The sequence below is a fragment of the Pyrus communis genome, chromosome 11 (genome assembly GCF_963583255.1).
Source record: "Pyrus communis chromosome 11, drPyrComm1.1, whole genome shotgun sequence".
Lineage (NCBI taxonomy): Eukaryota > Viridiplantae > Streptophyta > Magnoliopsida > Rosales > Rosaceae > Pyrus > Pyrus communis.
In genome coordinates, this window is record NC_084813.1 from 6,104,319 (window position 1) to 6,124,637 (window position 20,319).

The 20,319-nt window shown below is 38.2% G+C and overlaps 2 protein-coding genes across 4 annotated transcripts; both read right to left on the minus strand.

Moving 5' to 3' along the window:
* Nucleotides 1–401: 401 nt before the first annotated feature.
* LOC137708940 (U-box domain-containing protein 35-like) lies at nt 402–4,182 on the minus strand. The gene is made up of 9 exons (XM_068448098.1): nt 4,011–4,182; nt 3,418–3,524; nt 3,198–3,319; nt 2,893–3,110; nt 2,695–2,791; nt 2,280–2,580; nt 2,072–2,173; nt 622–1,806; nt 402–488 (listed from the first exon to the last, which is right to left on the minus strand). Exons 1-9 carry the CDS (start codon nt 4,180–4,182, stop codon nt 402–404), a joined length of 2,391 nt encoding a protein of 796 aa, XP_068304199.1.
* Nucleotides 4,183–5,808: 1,626 nt separating this feature from the next.
* On the minus strand, nt 5,809–17,214 carry LOC137749324 (protein REDUCED CHLOROPLAST COVERAGE 3). Of its 3 annotated transcripts, none has more exons than XM_068489423.1 (24): nt 17,091–17,214; nt 16,776–16,900; nt 16,491–16,549; nt 16,264–16,356; nt 16,029–16,101; nt 14,883–15,209; nt 14,576–14,640; nt 12,194–12,325; nt 12,007–12,048; nt 11,399–11,902; nt 11,069–11,223; nt 10,428–10,902; nt 10,196–10,258; nt 10,011–10,112; nt 9,590–9,883; nt 9,420–9,512; nt 9,228–9,329; nt 9,051–9,155; nt 8,822–8,955; nt 8,550–8,733; nt 8,290–8,421; nt 8,003–8,115; nt 7,836–7,917; nt 5,809–7,687 (listed from the first exon to the last, which is right to left on the minus strand). In XM_068489423.1, exons 2-24 carry the CDS (start codon nt 16,843–16,845, stop codon nt 6,101–6,103), a joined length of 4,986 nt encoding a protein of 1,661 aa, XP_068345524.1. In that variant the 5' UTR covers nt 16,846–16,900; nt 17,091–17,214; the 3' UTR covers nt 5,809–6,100. The 3 variants fall into 3 exon arrangements, with proteins under 3 accessions (XP_068345524.1, XP_068345523.1, XP_068345522.1); XM_068489422.1 differs by having other exon boundaries at nt 16,776–16,935; XM_068489421.1 differs by having other exon boundaries at nt 16,776–17,156.
* Between the last annotated feature and the right edge of the window lie 3,105 nt (nt 17,215–20,319).

Here is a 20,319-nt window from a genome sequence, read left to right on the forward strand (position 1 = left end):
AAAGTGAATAGTACTCGGATTGACTTTTTAGTGTAAAAATGTGATTTTTCGTTAAAGTGAGCAATACCGGGATTTTTTCGTTAAAGTTTCCTAAAATATATACATAGGGTTTTTGACAAACCCCTTTTTTTCAAGGGAATCCTAAAATAATTACAATAAAAAAAATATTTTTATAATCAGAGAGAAGATTTCGGATCAACTAAATCTATTATAACACATGCGCTTCCGAAAAAGAAACCATTTAACTCTTATTGCACAACTGATTTCTCTTCCATAAACAAGTTTTGCACAGGTTCAACAACTTAACTACTATTACTGTACTAACAAATTCTTGAAAACAAGGTTATATAGCTTCAAGAAAGTGGGAACTGATTTGAGTCTTATATTAAACCCGAGAATAATCATCTTCCGGGATAAGATGATGTGCTCGATTGACTCATTGAGCTCTCATATCCGGATCGCGTTAGATTGGCCTCACTTATCACATCCTGCAAATAAATAAATGTTGAGAAACAAAAAACAACGGTATATTATGATGCTTGCTTTGCAAGAATATATATGACTGGTATGTGCAGTTAATGCGCAAGTGCAGTAGTGCTAGTTCTACGTTATGAAACTCACTTGTCTTGTGGAAGTGAGGCCTTGTTTTGCTGCTAATATTTCACCGCCGCCAAACATGGCGCGGTTCAAGCTATCTTGAGCAAGTTCTCTCAATCTGTTAAGCTCGGGTAGAACAACCTTCCCGAGGTCCGGTCTGTCTCTGCGCCTCATTTCAGCACACTGCAAAGCTACCTTAGCAAACTTCATTGTTTCCTCAACAGGCCAATCAGGAACAGCAGGATCAAGAATGTCGAGGAAAGTCCCACTCTCAATAGCATGCTCAACATGATGAGTCAAACCCATTGGTGGCCTGGCAGTTATTAGTTGTAGAAGCATGACCCCAAGTGAGTAGACATCAGATTTTACTCCAAGCATTCCGGTTTGCTGGTACTCTGGGTCGATATAACAGAATGTTCCGGCCGTTGATGTCATGTGATACTGAGTGACAGAGTCGGCTACTGATGGAGGGACAAGCCTGGCTAAACCTACATCGCTAATCTTGCTCACAAAGTTATAGTCTAGCAAAATGTTGTCCGGTTTTAAGTCTCGGTGTACAATGGGTTCTGGCTTGGTCTGATGAAGGAACAAAAGCCCAGTCCCAATTTCGGCAGCAATTCTGAACCGTATCTGCCAAGGAATAACTGGGCTGTTGCCTCGCCGGAAGAGACGGTCTTCTAAGCTCCCATTGGCCATGTACTCGTAGACCAGGCAGCCATACTCTGGACATGCTCCAAGAAGCAGAACCATGTTTGGATGCCTTATGCAGCTCAGTATTTCAACCTCTTGCTTGAACTGCGACTGTCCTTGTGCTGCGTCTGGACGTAAAACTTTTATTGCCACCGGTGTGTGGTCCAGTTCACCTCTATATACCGGCCCATAGCCTCCTTCTCCAATCTTGAAACCCTCCGAAAAAGCATATGTTGCCGCTTCAATCTCCTCGATTGTGTATTTCCTGTACCTGAGCTCATATGCTCTTGGATCTATTGACTTCTTCCTCTGTTCAACTTCTTTGAGGGCTTTTAATTCTGCATTCCTCCTTTTCCGCGATTCGAGTTCAGCAACCCGTTGAGCCGCTTCTGCTGCCTCAATGGCAGCCCTACATTTTGCTTTCTCCTTTTCTACAAGTTCCCTTGCAGCTTCCTCAGCTAGTCGTGCCTCTTCTAATCGCATTTCTTCTTCCCGATTCCATCGGTTAACTTCTGTTGCCTGTACGATGATATGTCAACAGAACTTGTACTCAAACAGGTGTTCTAAACCAAGATATCTATTTCATATTGGACTCGTTTCTTTATGCAGGATCCAAGTATATGTATTTTATATTTTAATTTCAAGTGTTTCAAGGCACAAATAACTAGCACTTTTCGAAGGGCATAACCTTATATGTTAAGTGTCCATCGTGCGTGCATGTGTGTGTGTTAGAGAGAGAAAGAAAAAGAGATCAAAAAGACCGAATCACATTTCGTGTCCATACCTTATGTTTTGCTGTGACTGCCTCCTTGCAGGCTGTGGCGTACATTTCCCTTGTTTGTTTGAGCTCCTGCCTGAGCCGCCTCATTTCAGCTTCCACATCATCCTGTTGTTTTCAGGGAAATTAAATTATTAATACCCTCGCCTATGTCTTCATGTATACAGATTATTGTGATAAATGTGCATGAAAATCACTCATAATTAATGATGACCTGCTGTGACGATGGCCACGAGTTTCCACTTTCGAAAGAGGATGATGAGAAATCGCGCCGTGGAGAGCTCATGTCAATAAATTTTGTTCCAGAATAAGACGCCGTAGAAGTAGAGCTTCTGCTGTCAAATTCGGAGTTCATTGACAATCCAGAGGCCATTCCTGGTGACATGCTATCATAGAATGAATTAGCAGACACGTGTTCCATGCTTGGCGATCCTCTGCTGACAAATGATATATCACTGCCTGGTGGGAGCTCGTATGTTTTGTTCATTGCATTTCTTCCTCTACTGAATGGTGACCTGAATCATATTTATTTAGTTATACTCATATAACTTCAATGATTGAGTTTTGAGCATCACTAACTAAACATGTACGAAACTTCTCCCCCAAGTCATCAATGTATCAGAGCTTACATGATTTCTTCTTCTTTTGGCTCTCTACGATGTGGATAATGTGGCCTTTCCGGTAGATACTGTGTCCTTTTGGTTGGATACCGTGGTGATTCTGGGGCTGCATAAATCAAAGAAACTTGAGTGACTAGTAGTGACAAAATTAAGCATTCTTATCAGGTGTGAAATAAGAATGCATGCTGTAGAATAGCAGAAAAAAACCTCTAGGTTTAGGGTTGTAGATCACGATTTGTGCGTTATTTTCTTCCGAAGCTGTGCTGGCTTGGTGCTCTATTCGCTTAGCTGGTGGCGGAGCTCTTTGGGGTACGGAAAAGGTAGCAGGTTTGACAAATGAAATCTTTGATTTACCAATGACGTACACTGTGCAAAAGTCGGGTGCCCTTTTTGATACGGTGCTTGGAACGTCTGTGATCATGAACCTTTTGTGAAAACAAGATTTTTGAGGTAATGTTAGAACAGAAGATGCAAAAAAGATAAGAAATAATTAAGAGTAAATAATCACATACCTCAAAAGGTGACTTTTTGATGGTGTTCCAAGAACCAAAACCTCAAATAAATTAATGGCAACATAGTTTACGAGTGCTCTAGAAATATCAGTGTCTTCAATTATAATTTCGTTGCATTTTATCTGCAGATGAAAAATCAAAACATAATAATTAAGGAGAAGAAATTCTGACGTGAAGGAAAAATTCTAATGAGGTGCAGTAATTAAAAAGCATGACTTACAGCCTTTTTAGTGCAATAGCAACGAAATGGAAGAAATAGACGTTCCTTGGCTTCAGTATCAGATGGATTGTGGTACACCTTTCCAGCCTCCTCCTTCGATTGCCCAGCTACATAAACCATAATACAAGAACATCAGAAGAAAAGTAAACTATATTAATTTAGACTTTTCGAATGTTATGTTTTGATAAACATTTTTCCTTCATTAAACCAGGTACTATATATATAAATACATATATATAAGCAATATTTAGACGAGGGGAATCGAACTCTGAACCTAACAGGAGAGCTATAAACCCCGTGAATGTTAGACAGAATTTTGATTGTGGTCTATACATATACAAAATGATCAATACAACTACTCTCAGGTTTAATGAACCATAAAATTCTAGCAAAGAACGATGATAACATGATTGCGCATGCCGCAAATTAGCTATTAGTTTAGCGATATTTATACTCCCAGTGTTTGGATTAGCTAACGTCAGCCCTCTCAATTGATCGAAAAATAGAAATATAAAAGAAAAAAATCATGCATGCATATGTGTGTGTGTGTGTGTGTGTGAGAGAGAGAGAGAGAGAGAGAGAGAGAGATTTACTTTGGTTGGATCCTGCAGTTTGCTTGACATGGAGCAATGTGAGAGATTGGCCTCTGGAAAGAAGATTATCAACAGTCCATTTGATTGCATATTGGCTTCCTTTGTCCTTGTCTATTGCCACTGCCACTGACTCTTCTTTCTTATTTCCTCCTGCTTTCCCTCTAACTCCCATTTCTCTCTGAAACTTTCTTCTATCAATTAAATTATAGTAATTCAAAACAAAACCCTAATTCCTCCAAGAAATTAAGCACTGTAAACAGCTGCTAGTGCTGCTAATCACAATGAAGAGCCTCTTATAATATTTTCGTTGGAGCAGCTTCGGTTTAAGCCAAACAAAAGTCAATTGTGAAAGAGGAGATTTTCTCACAGGGGTTTAGTTACTTGTGTTAATTAAGACAAGAGAAAAGATTGCTTTCTGTTACGCAAGAGTTTGAAAATTGTTTTAATTAACCATCTTTTTTAATTAACCATCTTCTCTTGGTCTCTAAATTAAGCTAATCAATTATTAGCTGACTGATCTATTCAACGCAAATCAACTCTCTAATTATTGTTTATGTCCTTTTTCCAATTTTAGCTAATTTTGTTTTAGAGTTCTTGAGCCTAACCGACCACCACGCCGTCCAAATGCTCTTTATTTATTTATTTACTTACGTCCGTCTCCATTTGTAACAATCATCAGAAAATAAAATCTAAAAATTAAGTAAATATTCTTTCGTTTGGTTCTTCATCGTATTCAGTTGTGATGATCATTATACAAACAATATTACTGCCCTTACAAATACTGTTTATCTGCTGCATAAACAGTGAACAGAATGGGACGTTGGCATGGGGTGGATTACAGTTTGGAGGGTTTAGGGTTGGGTCCTTAGAATGCAGTATCTTATGTTAGTTACATGTTTTCGGAACAAAAATTATATAACATGGTGCATCTGAACAATGTAAATGCGTTGGAATTGAGTTGGAAAGGCTGAGATGTGGTGTCGAAGAAGAGTCTGTTGCTCATCATGCTTTGTGTAAATGTTCCTTTGCCCAGGTCCCGTTAAGACTATACTGGTGGCAAGGTTTGGAAATATCGTTTCATGGAACGGTTGCTGTAGCTGTTTGAAATGGAAGGGAAGGATGTTGGTATATATGGTGATGACGTCTCTGTGGGCAATATGGAAAGAGAGGAACTCGCTGCTATGGGAGGGTCGAAGAGATAGCCCTGTGGAGGCTGTGGCGAAGGTGAGCAGCTGGTACCATGAATTCCGGCAAGCTTGGCGTCCTGCTGCTCTCCTTCTCGACGTCCGATCCAGTAGCGGTGTTTAGCTCCAGGTAAAGGATGGTTCAAATTTAATGTGGACAGTGCAATTAGGTTGCTGCGGCTTGGCGGAAGGCTGGGATTTCTTCTGCAGCGCAGGTGGAGTTATTTGCGTTAACAGCTGGGTTGTAGCTTGTTATCGTTCTGGGGCTGTCAAGAGTAGTAATTGATGAAGAAAGTTGAGGTTCCACCGTAAAACCAATTGGCAATATGGAGACTTGTCCAACCTCTTATAAGCCCTTGCAAGGTTTCTCTTTTCACCGGTCCTCACAATTGAAAGCTATTCTTCAACCTCAATTGCAGCCATAAGAGTAACGTTATGGATTGATCTGACCTTGTTGTAATGGGGTTGCCGATCGTTTAGCTCAGTTTGCAGTAACGATTGGTGACGCATTAATTAGTTTGGACTGAGAGTCCTCCTAACGTTATTCAGGATGTTCTCCGTCAAGCGTAAAATCGTACTTGAGTTTAAAGTTCCAATGAAAATGTCTCTGAAAAATAAATAAATAAATAAAATCAGCTCATCATCTCCATTACTCATCATTAGGAAAATTATGATACAACGATACCACCGGCATTGAACTTGAGAACGAACAGGCTTTTATTCATCAAACTCAAAAAATAGGAAACAGAACATAAACTTAAGAAATGATTGCGACAACAAAAGAACCGTGTTTTCTCTTCAAAAAAATTGAGAAACTTTCTACATTATGATGCGTTGTGTGAGTGACTTGAGGAGGACAGAACGATGCTTATTGGTACGTTGTTTTCAGGTTTATGATCTGTATATTCAATGAACAGAAGCTGAGATAGATTGCTGATTGTACAACCCTGCTACCCCGCTTCTCAGCTGCCGGTTTCTTCTCCTGTTCGTCACAACTGTAAATCCTTCAGCGTCCCCCCCTTCCTTATTCTTTACATCCGTTACTGTTGGTTGCTCCGAGCCACTGGATTCAGAAACCAAGTCCCTCTCTCCTTCATCTCCATAGTGAATTTTTATTATCGCACGGTCATCTTCGATGGCATCTGATTGATCCCCTTGCTTACTTTCATTTGCAGGATCCTTGTTCTGCTGCACGGATTTTACTATGAAGCTGAGCAATATCTGCCTTGCAAGCTCGGATTTCTCAGAATTGGAGATGCTCTTTCTCAAGATACCATCCTCAGCTTTGCTACTGGAAATTTCTTGTCGTTCCTCCTCTGCAGCCCCACTAACTTCAAACGAAGGATTTGATTCAGATGCAACATATGCACATTCGTCTAGAGTATCCACGTGCCAAGTTTTCCCGGGAACAAACTCAGGAGCATGCGGGTTCATGATTCTTGGAGGACCAGAACCCCCTCTTTCTGTAACAGGTCTTTGAAATTTCTGAACACCTTGTCTCATGCGGAAGGAATAATTGGTTTTGTAATACAGTGATGACCGAGGACCACAAGGAACTCTAGCAGCTACTGGGGGAAGCACCGGCGCTGAAAGCATTACTTGACTGTCTCTCACATCGTATAGACTTGTAACAGCAACCGGATTTAGAGGAAGAGTAGTTGTTAGTGGTCTTGGATTGTAAGGTTTAGCAGCTGCTGAAAGCTTACTTCCATTTTTTTCTCCCGACCTTTCCTCTACAATTTCAGGGCCTGTATCTTCTGATTGGGATGCACTTGCAAGACCTGTTCCTTCCACCCCGTCATTTGGAATCACTTCAACCGCAGAGTTACCTATGCTTTCCTCAATTTTCAAAGTCTCAGCGGGAGTATTGCATGTCTTGGCTTCAGCATTTTCCACACTTAAGCCTTCAACTTTATCGTGCAGTGACTTTAGAACTGTACCTGGAGGTGCCAAAGCTACTTCTTTGTAAGATACAGATTTCGAAGCCAAATTTGTAGTTGCTGGAATAGAGGGGACTTTAGAAACAGAAGTTTTGGACTGAAGTTTAACTGAATCTTCTCCTGCACTCAGAATACGAACCTTTGACTGCTTTGGTGAATGCAAATCACTCGGAAAACTCTTAGGAGCTGAAGTCCGTGGTGGAGAAATGACATCCCTCCGGTATTTGCTTTCTCTAAAATTTGAATATTCACTCTCTGGCCTTCTTCGGCCAAACTTCCGGCCAGTAGCAGTACTTCCAGACCGGCCCTTCGAATTAGCTTCTTGCCAGCCTTCATCTGAAGTTGTTTCTTCAACAGTTACGCTCATAACTGACAAACCTTTTGTAGAAATATCACCCTTTTCCTCCAGGTCCTGATGAACGGATCTATCCTCAACTGCATCAGTTTTATCATCTATCAAAATTGTAGTGTTCTCCACGTCATGATTTGGCAAGTCATCATAAGCTATTGCATTTTGGTGTGCCGGAGGGATATTATCACTCGACTGATGTACCTGAAAATATGGAGAAACAATGTAAGCATATCAAATGTGGAAGATAAACTTATATCATTTTACAGTAACATCAATATTTATGCCTAAATTTTGGGCTAGCATTAGGATCAGGGATGAATGCAGACAGTAAAAGAAAAAACGTATCCACCTTTGTGCGGCGCTGCTTCCTATGTGCATCATTTACTTTCGAGTATTGATCAGGAGTAATGAAATCTAGGAGATCTGATACACTGCATAGGAGGAAAAGGTAGTTAGCACCCAACCGTGTTATCATATAATTTGGAACAAAGTAATTTGGGAATACCATATTAATACCTAAGGTGACCTTTGCTTGCAATTAATGCATCTGGCTTCGGAAATCCATTTCGTGCTGCTTCTTGCTGCTCCAGAGATTTAGATTCGAAATATTCAAGCCATGCAGCTGCGTCCTGCTCAGGAATATATAACACGTTAACATGTTGACTTTGCAACTTCAAAAAATGTCTAAGATAAGCCATGGTCACTTCATTTCTTGTAGTGAGTATCAGAGAAGGCCAATAGCACACGATGAATCAAATAAATCAAGTAGGTATAGATAGAAAAGTAATCATTCTGTAGTCAACCTGAGTACGAAGATCCTCCGGTCCAAGTTTGGCCTGAAGTATCTTAAGTGTTGTTTGCTCATGCTGCACACTGAGGGAATATGCTTCCATCAATGAGAGAGCTATGGCTATGGCATGATAGCTTGCAGCAGTCTAAAAGGGGACAAAACAAACCATGTAAGAAGTTCAGCTTACGATAAATTAATATGATCAAGGTCTTTGCAGTAAAACAGAGATGCACGCAAGCACACCCAGACAGATAAAGAAAGAGAAGGAGAGACCTGTATATGATCTGCTCCTAACAGTCTCTGATTACACTTGAGAGCTTCGTGCAGGTATCTGAGAGCAACATGGACATTTCCCATGCCCTCTTCCATCATAGCCACGTTGATGTATGTTGCAGCTGTGTTAGGGTGCGATAGACCACACGTAAAATGAAGAAGAAACAAAGCACGATTTACGTACCTAAACAAATACACAACGTTAAATCAGTAGTCAGAACCACAAAAGGCAGAGAGAGGAACAGACTTCAAAGAAATATGTTAGTACTTACTTCAAAGCCAATTCGATGTATTGAAGACGGTAATAGAAAACAGACAGATCCCCATAGCTTTTCATGGTATCTGGATGGTCAAGCCCAAGTTCCCTTTCATTTATAGCCAGAGCCTTCTGCTGATAAATGGTCGCCTAAACAACAGATTGAAATGCAAAAGTTGTAAGAACAATATATAGAAGAGCCGGAGAAAAATATGTGTGATCTGAAATAGTTAAGAGAGTAATACCTGATTGAAATCACCAGTGTGGTAAAGAACTACTGCTACAAGGCTGTAAGCACTTGCTGTAACTCGATGATAAGGACCGCAAACAGCTATCATCTTTGCTAGTGCCTTCAAATGCAAGACGGAAAATCAGTACCACGAAAGGGATGGCATAATTTCTCATTAATATAGAGGTGGTACCTTTGTTCCAAAATTAACAGCGTCCTCAAGCTTTCCTTTATCAAGAGCAATTTTAGACGACTCCAACAAATTTCGCCCATCGGCTGAAGAGCACGTAACATGCTGTCAAAGAAGAAACAAAAATAATGAACTGATATTAGAAATCCGCCAAAGCTAGGGTAAAAACAAAGGGACTAATGAACAGAATAACACCTTACACACTGGAACCATGCTAATAATGTCGTATTTGCTGAAAGGGTTTTGGAAATCCATGTCATAATCTTTTGGGGCCAACTCTAGACCAACCTGGAAAATGGGAACGTAAGGATCATGGTTGTTCTTTGATTAATATCAGTGACGATCTCCAGTCAAAATTAAAATACCTTATGACAAAGTCCACGGAGAGTTGATAACTTCCTCAAGTGCGGAAATTCATCTTTCAGTGTCCAACCAAATCTTTTGGATAGAAATAAACGTAACCATTGCAATCTAAGGGCATCATCTTCCACTGCAGAACCTCCAAGTAGAAAATTTAAGGTTGATGCTATTGCCGCAGATAAGTCAGTTATTTTGTCAACACGGGAAATGACTGCTTCAAGCAAGTGCTTGAAAGCTCGAGTAACCATTTCATGGATACAAAGTGACTGTATATGAGGAAGATTCTCTGACAGTTCAACCTGAGCAGGAAAAGAATTATAAGCATAGACAAACTCAAATTTACTCGGGCACAGTGGCCAGTGCAAAAACAAATAATAGTGAGAAAGCTTAAAAATAATGGGGTGGTGAGAGAGAGAGCTTCCATACCACACGACCCAAAGAGCGCATCTTCAGTCCCCTTAAATGCATGAAGTCTGTCAATGTGCGGCCATCAACTGGAGAAAGTTCAAGTGATCCGAAGTCTGTTACCTAATAAAGTAACAGAATTAGATCGTAAGCCATACAGAAGACAGTTCTTCTGTGCTAAGGCCAAAGTGGAAAAAGAATATTACCAGCTTTGGCAAGGCAATTTCATCATAATATTTGTGTGCCATCTTGATAAGCTCATCTGCTGACTGCCAGTGTCACAACAAGCAAAACTTGAACTGTTACTCTCAATGACTCAAAAAACACAACTACACATCGTAAAAAAAGTGGCAGTAACCTTTTTTTCTCTTTTGCAATGAATGGCACACAGTTTGTAAACAATTATAAATTTGAACGGTTAAAATAAGTCTAGCGAACCTTTAGGTGAAGATTGGTTCCCGTTTCTTGGAGGCGCAAAAAGGCTTCTTCTGAGATTAACTGTTTCAGTTCTGCCTCATCATCGATATCTCCATTCTCTAGCTCTACTGTTCGGCTTTCACTAGAATCAATTTCTTCCTCGTCATATGTTCTGCTTTCTCCAACTGTTTTCTTTTCCCTCTTCTTCAAAAGTTTAAATTGCTTTCCCAGACCTTTAACAATCGGTTCAGCCTCTTTATCAACCTTAGGACTATCAGAGTTGTTAACCGTAGCGGTTTCCTGCTTTTGTAAATGCTGCACCCAGCAAGAACCAAGCTCCCATCTGATAGGTCTTTCCCAACTGGCAGGCTCATTTTCTAGATTTTTCAAGTTCTCTTTTATTACTTTCCGAACCAGACACGTAGAAGTTTCTAAACTATCCAAATCACTGGGAACCAATGATTCAGTTTTGGACTTTTGAAGCAGAACCCTCAAGCTGTAGAAAATTTTACATTTGGTCAGTCAGTACACATAAATAATATGCACGGTACTATATAGCATGTATCCATAAGAAGGATGAAAAGCTTCCTTAGAAAATTCAACCGTTCTATAGGATAGAACTGCAGTCCAAATTTTAAAAATTAAAAGCAAAAAGTTCAAACCTGTTAACATTGAGAGAATTAGCTCCTCCATCTGGTTGATCTTCAATATCAATATCTTTAGCCTCGCGGTTGCCCTTCTTTATGTTACCGACAACTTTAACTGTTGCAGTATATCCACAGTGCCTTACATTAACTACACCCAACGACGGAGTATCCTGCAAAAGCATTTTGTTTCATCTCTTCATGCTAACGGCAGATATTGAAGAAAAATATGGTCCGTAACAATACAAAAAACTAACTTTCAAGGATGGTCAGAGGACTCGGGTTCATCATTTACTGAACAGGCATCGATACGAATACACAGAAACTTACAATTACAAGTATACTTACATGAACAACTACGCTCTCATCAGAAGTTAACCCCTTAAGTAAAAGCCTCTGCACAACCTCCTTGGTTGAAAAATCAGATTTTGGCCATGCATCTGTCGTATCACGTTTTACAACAATGGACAAGTCTCCAATGCGATCCTCGAAAAGAATGGAGCCTTGAGAACAATTCAGTGTCTCCTTTGCATTCACATTGGAGTCTATTACACCGCGTATTGCTGAAGCAGCTTTAAAGACTGCAACGTCAATAAATCTACTATGAAGCAAAAATGCCTTCCGGTCTCGAACAACCCTCTCTTCTTCAGTTTTGCAAGGCAGGGAAGCCAGTATTGCAAAATCCGTAGCCCATGGTCGAAGATCATAGTCACCATTTCTTCCCTGGCCTCCACCATTTCCACCCCAATTTTCATCTTCGGCTGGCAGGGGTGGAAATTCCGATGGAGACTCAGCAACTGATGGAGGGACAAGCCATGTATTTGCTCGGAAACCATATGGAAGATCGCCAAACTAAACAAATACCGAAAGAGAAAAAAAACACACGAAGATTAAAGAATGAACTCAAACATTACGCATTTCAACTCAAGTACATCGACACCAAAACCATTCCAAACCTTGTTATGATCTACAAAAGCTTTCGTCAAGGATTCATATGCCTGCAAGTTAACAGATCATATCTAGTTAAACAGAAATCAAACCGTGCAAAACAGCTGATGGGGACGATTCCAAAGATCTTCTAAGAATCTAAAAAACGTATGTTGCTAACATGTTTCAAGTAAAAGAAAAGGTATAAGCTCGCACATTTGCAAAGGCTCTGCTGAACTGCTGCAGAAGATCCACGAGCGAGTGGCTTTGTAAAAACTGCTTTCCCACAGTGTAAAACCCTTTGACAGATGCAACAACTTGTACTTGCTTCCCATTGCAAATCTTAATCTGCATTCATTCATCACAGTTCAGGAAGGCAAAGTATTACCATAACAACTTCTAGACAGATGACCGTAGAAGGAAACAATTAGGATAACAAAAACAACCAATCAAACACAAGTGCAGATGTGAACAACTTCATGCCCGTAAAAGGATGACCTCAAGCCAACAAGGCTCTCTGCTTTTCGAGAGTCGGGGGGACGTCTATGCTTTACCTTTGTTTTGTAAAGAGGTTGTTTCCACGACTCGAATCCGTGACCCTTCAGCAACTTTTTCGTTGCATCAAGGCTCTATCCCTATTATTTTTATAGTTATTGTATTCAAGCGATATTCTAATATAATTTAAAATTCTAAATTAGGAAAATGGGTATTTGAACTTGGGTGGAGCGGGGAGCATACAACTCTAGTCAATTTGGCTATGCTTAGGTCTATAATATATCCGTAATATTTAAAATAATTTTAATAATAGTTTTGAAGGGCTACAAAAAGTATTGCAATATTTCAAACTGCTTCTTTTCCTTATTCCAACTAATCTTTAATTATTCTCTTTTCCTACTCTTGACCTCATTACCTTTTACACATGTTGAAACTTGGAACCCAACCAAGCTATTGTCCTTTTCTTTTTAATCAAAATGAGAAATTCAAACTTGGACGTCTTTCGAGATGTGAGAAAATATCAAGAATAGGGTAACCGTTCTAAATCACTTAAGATTCAAATCTTTTCTAGTTTTTATTTTATTTTTTTGAAATAAAATCTTTTGCTTATTCCAACTAATCTTAATTCTCTTTTCCTACTCTTGACCTCATGACCTTTTACACATGTTGTTGAAACTTGAGACCACTTTTTAATCGAAATGAGAAATCCAAACTTGGACGTCTTTCAAGATTTGAGAAAGAAAATATCAATAGCTACACATCAAGAGTATGGTAAGCACTCTTAATCACTCAAGATTCAAATCTTTTCTAGTTTTTATTTTACTTTCTTAAAAATAAGGTCTTTGCAAGACATGTAGCAAATATTGTAATACTTGTTCAACCCAGCGGCAGATTCTCTGCCCTCCCATTTTCTGTGCCCTTCTGTTTTGTGTGGTCACGGTTAAGCCACATCAACATTTTATATTATTTTTTTTATAGAGATAACAAGACAAAAAAGAATAGTAATATAAAATATTGACGTAGTTTAATCCGTAACCACACAAACAAGAAGAAACTGGAAGTGGGAGGGCAGAGAATCTGCCTCCGTTCAACCTTTATCTAACAGAGATTTAATATTTATTGTAAAAGATTTCAAAATCTTTAGCCACCAAACAAAAAAAGTATTATTTAATATTTATTCCTCAATAGTCCAAGTGGTTGGACCACTATACTGTCACACTGTTAAATATGTACAATATTTTTCTCGTGCCTATGCCTTATCCATGTGCCTACCCCAAAGCTGTACGCATTTACATTATAGGCACGTGGGGATCGTGCAACTATTTTAAATATAAAATAAATATATATAATTGAAGGTGATAAAATGAGGGTAATAAAATAGAAATTAACTTACTTTTACCCAAATTGACTATATATTTGTTATAGATGATATATTTTTTTTATACAAAACGATTTAATTGTTGGTTGTTAAGAGGGAAGTGGATTGGTGGGTATAGAAGCCGCATCAAGGTGTATAAGTATAATTATTTTTTAGTACTATGATAAAGTTATACATGTATTTATTAGAAGTGATTGACTAAACGGATTTTGTGAAGAAACAAATTTACAAAGTGTTCCAGAAATTCCTGTAAATACGCCATACTTTCACAATTTTTATGGAGCCAAGTCTCTCTGAAATATATTATTGACCAAGGAAAAAAAAGAATGAAAAATATAAAAATACTAACAAAATAATCTAAACTACCGACTAACAAAAACAAAATTTTATTTGTCAACCAAAAGAGAGTGAAGAGACCAAATTAACCATGTCAACAAAACCAAAGAAAAATAACCAAAATAAAAGTTGTGGGAAATTACACACAAAGTAACTTCATTGTTTCTCTTCCAAGGTTTTCTCCCAAACAAAATAAGATTTTAGTGACAAGATAATTATTCAAAAACAGTCGGAACAATCTCTTCAACGATGAAAAATCCTTTGAAGGTTATCACGGAAAACTTTAACAATCATTTTATATTTTCTCTTTTTATAAATTATATTTTTCAAAATTTTAATAAGCACATGCATAGTACGCATAAAATTACTAGCAGTAACAATGAAAATACCTGAATTTGAAAATAGGCACCATCGCGCCTCTCATGTGCATCCTCCAAGTTGCATCTCTTCAAATCTACAGAACCATTAGATTAGAGGAGGACAAATCAATACGAAAATTTGAATATTTTCCCATGTTTTCTCGTGAACTAAGCGTGAGAGCAATTGTCGATGTAACGTATGCACCGATACTGTAATGTCTCGATTCAATCACGCATTGAACTTACGCAAACAATGCATTATTGGACCTAAAAAATACGTCACGATAAATTTGTTAAAACTGATGATTGGAAATTGAATTAAAAATAAGAGACTCACGGAGAATTGGAGGGGAGAGGTGAGAGAAAGAGAAGAACTCATAGAATTCGGAGAGCTTCGGCGTCGGATGAATGGCGACCATCCCGAGGCTCTCCGAGATCGCCGAAAAGGACGGTTCGGAATGCGGTGAAGTCGGACGGCCATCTCCCGCATCGGATGGAGATGGAGGGCCCGAGGTCCTGGTCTGAGGCCTACTGCCATTCTTCTTAGACTTGGAGTCCGGGTTGGTGGCGGATCGTTTGGGCTTGGCGAATCGGGTCGTGCAGGCCACCAGGTCCAGCAATCGCCGCACGTGAGCCTCAGCTTGGGCTTCATCGCCATAGTCCTCTGAAAAAATGTAAATACTAAAAAAATGTAATCTGAAAAATAATAAAACATAAATTCCTCAAAATCGTTTGTTTGATTTATTTATTTTCTTCCAAAAAATAATTTTTATTTTGCATTTTTACACGAGAAATATTTGGATGGAAGTGAAACTAAACAATTCTTTTAAGAGAGAAATTATTTTCACTCTTATTTTCTCTCTCAGCACACTCTTATTCATTTTTTACATTTAAATTGAATAAATAAATAAAAATCAAGAGATATTAAAGGAGTGTGTTAGTAAAAGGAAAATGTGAGAACCATTTTCCAACAACTTATATAGTCAGATGTCTAACGTATTATGTTGTATATTTATCAATCAATTAAAACTACTAATTTCACAACATAGTATTATGTTGTATATTTATCAATCGATTAAAACTACTAATTTCACAATATAATATATCAGACTGTATAATAACCGAACAATATCACAAAAAAGGGTAGGGAATAATAAAATATTGTATGACTCGAATTACTAGCTCCTCAACCCCCACGCAAAGATTGAAAATCTTGAGACCAATAAATTCAAATAAAGAAATGTTGTATTTTACCGAAGCGCCACTATTGTGGTTGGGAAGATCATCCTAAACTACCGCATACGTTGCCTTCATGTGACAATTAAGTTTTGGCTTTTTAGTAATATAAAAAACCTAAAACCCAAAATGGTAATTTCAATTAAAATAACAACAAAAGTAGGAATAGCAACAAAAAGATTGGCGGTTGCCAGTCTGGTTTTGATACTGAAATTACTGGAATGGACACATTGGAGGATCCACCCACCTTCAACCATTTTCAAAACACAGGGTTTCAGGCTAACAACTTCCACCTTTTCATTCAATTTTTTCCCCTTGACCTGCGAAAAAACACAAACAAAAATTCATGTTGATTGAAAAAGAGGATTGAAAAATCAGTCCCACTCGCCTGAATTTCAGTTCAACTCGGACGAACGGGACTGATATCATGGAAAGAGTTCTTGAAAAGGTAAAATAAATAATTAAATTTGAATAAGGCTTACTTCATGAGAGAGGGAATAGTTTGTAAGATGGCATGTCTCCACATTTACAGCCAGTAATTTTCTCACATCAAGTATCTTGTCAGTGGAGATGCCCTTCATGTAAAATTAAAACCATCATTAGCCAATAATTTACTTTTATTTTACAATAATTATGTAAAATAATGCTAATTTTGGTTTCCAATATGATTTTTTAAGAGAAAATGAATTAATTAAGAAGAATTGGGCACCTTAAGAATGACTTGTGTGTCGTATGGGGTAATGACAGTGATGTCAAGAACACTGGGAACTGCAAATTACAAAACATGAAAACACAATTAGTACATAATCAGAGGGGATTAATATTTTTTTTACTATAAACGATATTACTGCTTTAAAATATACTAAAAGCAGGGGAATGAAGAGAGTTTGAACCCGGAATGCATTGGATTGAAAAGAAACGCTCTATCTACGAAGGTATTTCACTACTTACGGGGAGATTAAAATTGCACAAAAATGGAGAAATGAAATTTTACCCTTCTCTTCTTTCTTCTTCTTGTCTGACTTGGACTTATTGTTCTTGCCTCTCCCTGACTTTGGTGCCATTGGACTCGATTCGATTCGATTCGACGACAAATTGTAGGAAGTATTTGGAAACAACCTGAAGAACCCAATTGAGAAACAACTTGAATTCCACTGAAAGTTAACCAGAATCAGTATCACACTGAATAAACATGCAGAAACAGAGGCTGAAAAGGCAGAGGAGGACGAACAAAGATAAAGGAAGATAAGCGAGAGTGAAGAGAGAGGGAGATATATATGTGTGTGTGTATCTAGGAGATAGGGCTTACAATCTCTTTAGGATTTGCGAGCAATTGTGGCCTCACCTTCTGGCTAAAAAATTAACTCTCTCTCTCTCTCTCTCTCTCTCTCTCTACTCTGAGAGAGAGAAGGATGAATTGGCTTTATAAGAACAGGGGCAGGGCAGGGATGGGGAGACCCCATGCACCAGAGAAGTAATGGTGGGAGGTGAGAATGTGACCGTTGAGTGGGCGACACGTGTCATAGGATTGTGTGGCCGATATTTTTGTTTTATCACGTGTTTGGCACCTTAGATTTTCCCAAGGTAAATATGGGAAAATAATATGAGGAGCGGAATTCACAGCATCTCTTGGTCCGGTCATGATAGAACCCTAATTTTTGTCAAAATTTTCATGGTTTTTAGTGTTTGTATTTTGCTACAATTACTACCTACGTGCTTCTCGTATTTTTAAATCTCACATTCGTTTTCGGTAGGATTCTTATTTGTCCCGCTTGTTTTGGTAGGATCAACGGTATATTCTACAAAGTGTGAATGCTAAAGAGTTCATCTATTTTTTAATTATATTTTGCAAGGTTCTAAAAGACATTGGACACTAGTCGGGTGGCTGGCTGGGGCCTAGCGCCTAGGCGGGCATCTAGGCGGATTTAACTAAATTTACTATATTTCGTATAAATAAGTATCTATTTATACTTAAAATATATATAATTTTATTATAAACTACAAAATAGAATGATATGTGTGTATATATATATACATATATTATGAGCTATTGGAACATAATGAAAACATGGGAAACAAGCATATAATGTGTGTTCATTCAAATATTCAACAACTCTCTTACAATTTATTAAAAACAAATAAAATGTAAATTAAAGTTATCTATTTTCTGTCTAAGTGAGTCGCAATCTAGGCTGATTTGGGTGGGTTAGACGAGTGCCTAGGCGGGTGCCTCAGTAGGTATAGACATTATTTCTTAATTTTCAAACGTCTATGCATTAATCAGAGCGGTGACTAGCCGCCTAGCGCCTAGGCAGAGCTTAGGTGGCGCTAGGCGAGGATTTTTAGAACAGTTATATTTTGTAAATTATATGATGTCAGTTGATCATTGAATTTCATGTTTAAATATTTTTAAAAGAGTATTTAATTATTAACCCCATATTATGTAGTTTACAAATTATATGGGCTTTTAGCGTTTTCCTTCTTTGTAAATATTAACTATAGAGTTTTGAAAAGAAACACACAGATTTCTGCACTCATCTTCTCCACACTTTATTATCTTTTTTTAGTCTTTGAATTGACAAAATCAAAACATATACTTAAATGAGGTCAAAAGGAAAGAATAATGTAGAAGTAACAATTGAAGTCTAAAAATCAATTGGCGATGTAATGAGAGATGTTAAATGCATTCGAAATGACATTTTACATTTGTTGTTTGTTGAAAAGTACTTCAATCGACCAGATGTAAGATATTAATCTTATCTAGACAGAATAATAAATGATATAGATTACATTTTTCTCGTTGAGTAGAATTGTAGAACAGAAAAATGAAAGAGGTATTTTGTTTATCCTCCCCCCACCCCCCAACCCCCCAAAAATTTTAGCCGATTACAACCCCCCTCTAACGTTAGATTTTGGAACCTTCCATACAGTTTAAAATATGTGACCTTTATGTCTCAAATTTGACAGTTTTCTTTCTATAGTACGTACCACCATGTGGTCTAGAAAATCAACTGTTAGATCATGCATATAGAAATATAATGAATTTTTACAATGGTTAAATCATACATAAAATTTCTAACACTGAGTAGGAATTATCCTCGTCGTCAAATCCCAAAATTACATCTCTACATTGAAATAACTCTCGGTGCATTATATCATTTGAGACGCAAATAAATGCAATACTGGATGCAATCAGAATCATGCAAAATCTTCAAAAAAAATCCAAACATTTTGTCTGAATTATCTTTGCAGTGATGTGGAATTTCTGAAAGTGTATGAGGGCGATGTAGAACTCAGTATTGTAAAGCCAATGAGAACAATGTTGGAAGAAAATCTGTTTCAAAACATCATCTATTTAAATATGCCTGACCTCATGAAAAACCCTGCTATCCTAGGATGGGATGGATGCATCATCACTTTATATACAATTTGCTTCCATCAAATAGTTGGTTTCATTTTTGCAATGATTATCTGGTTCAATAATGCATTTCTATAAAATCAACCCCAACTTGATGTGTATATCGACAAGAAAATTAGCAACGGTGATTAGGCTTACCAATCAGACCCAACTTGTTGAGTATATCTTTATATATCAAGAGAAGGGGCTGATGAACAATGTTTTTTGGTGTCACAAGCTTCACTAAAAGGAATGCTCTTCAAACAAAAAACTTCAAAAGCAACTCAAAATAATGCATCAAATGTGACAGAAGTATTTTCATCATTTTAATAGTATTTTTTTAATAATTAAATTTTTTTTTTACAGTTTTTTTTTATTTTTATTTTTAATTTTAATCATTAATACCTCACACCAGACTAGCAATAATGTGATTCAATCAGTTGTTCATTAAATTTTATTTTCTCTACGTTCAAAACATCTTAAAAGGTGTAAGATCCCACATCGGCCAGGGGAGTGGATCCTGTAAGCCTTATATGTATATTCTCATCTCTACCTAGCACAAGGCCTTTTGGAAGCTCACTGGTTTCGGGTTCCATCGGAACTCTGAAGTTAAGCAAGTTCACGCGAGAGCAATCTCAGGATGGGTGACCCACTGGGAAATTCTCGTGTGAGTTCCCAGAAACAAAACCGTGAAGGTGTGGTCGGAGCCTAAAGTTGACAATATCGTGCTACAGTGGAGTCGAGCCCGGGATGTGGTGGAGGCCTGGGCTGGGATGTGACAATTTGGTATCATAGTTAATCCCTGGTCTGAAGTGTGTTGACGAGGATATCGGGCCCCTAAGGGGGGTGGATTGTAAGATCTCACATCGGCCAGGGGAGTGGATCCTGTAAGCCTTATATGTATATTCCCATCTCTACCTAGCACAAGGCTTTTTGGGAGTTCATTGGCTTCGGGTTCCATTGGAACTTCGAAGTTAAGCAAGTTTGCGCGAGAGCAATCCTGGGATGGGTGACCCATTGGAAAGTTCTCGTGTGAATTCCCAAAAACAAAACCGTGAAGGTGTGGTCGGGGCCCAAAACGGGACAATATCGTGTTACGATGGAGTCGAACCCGGGATGTGGTGGGGGCCCGGGCCGGGAT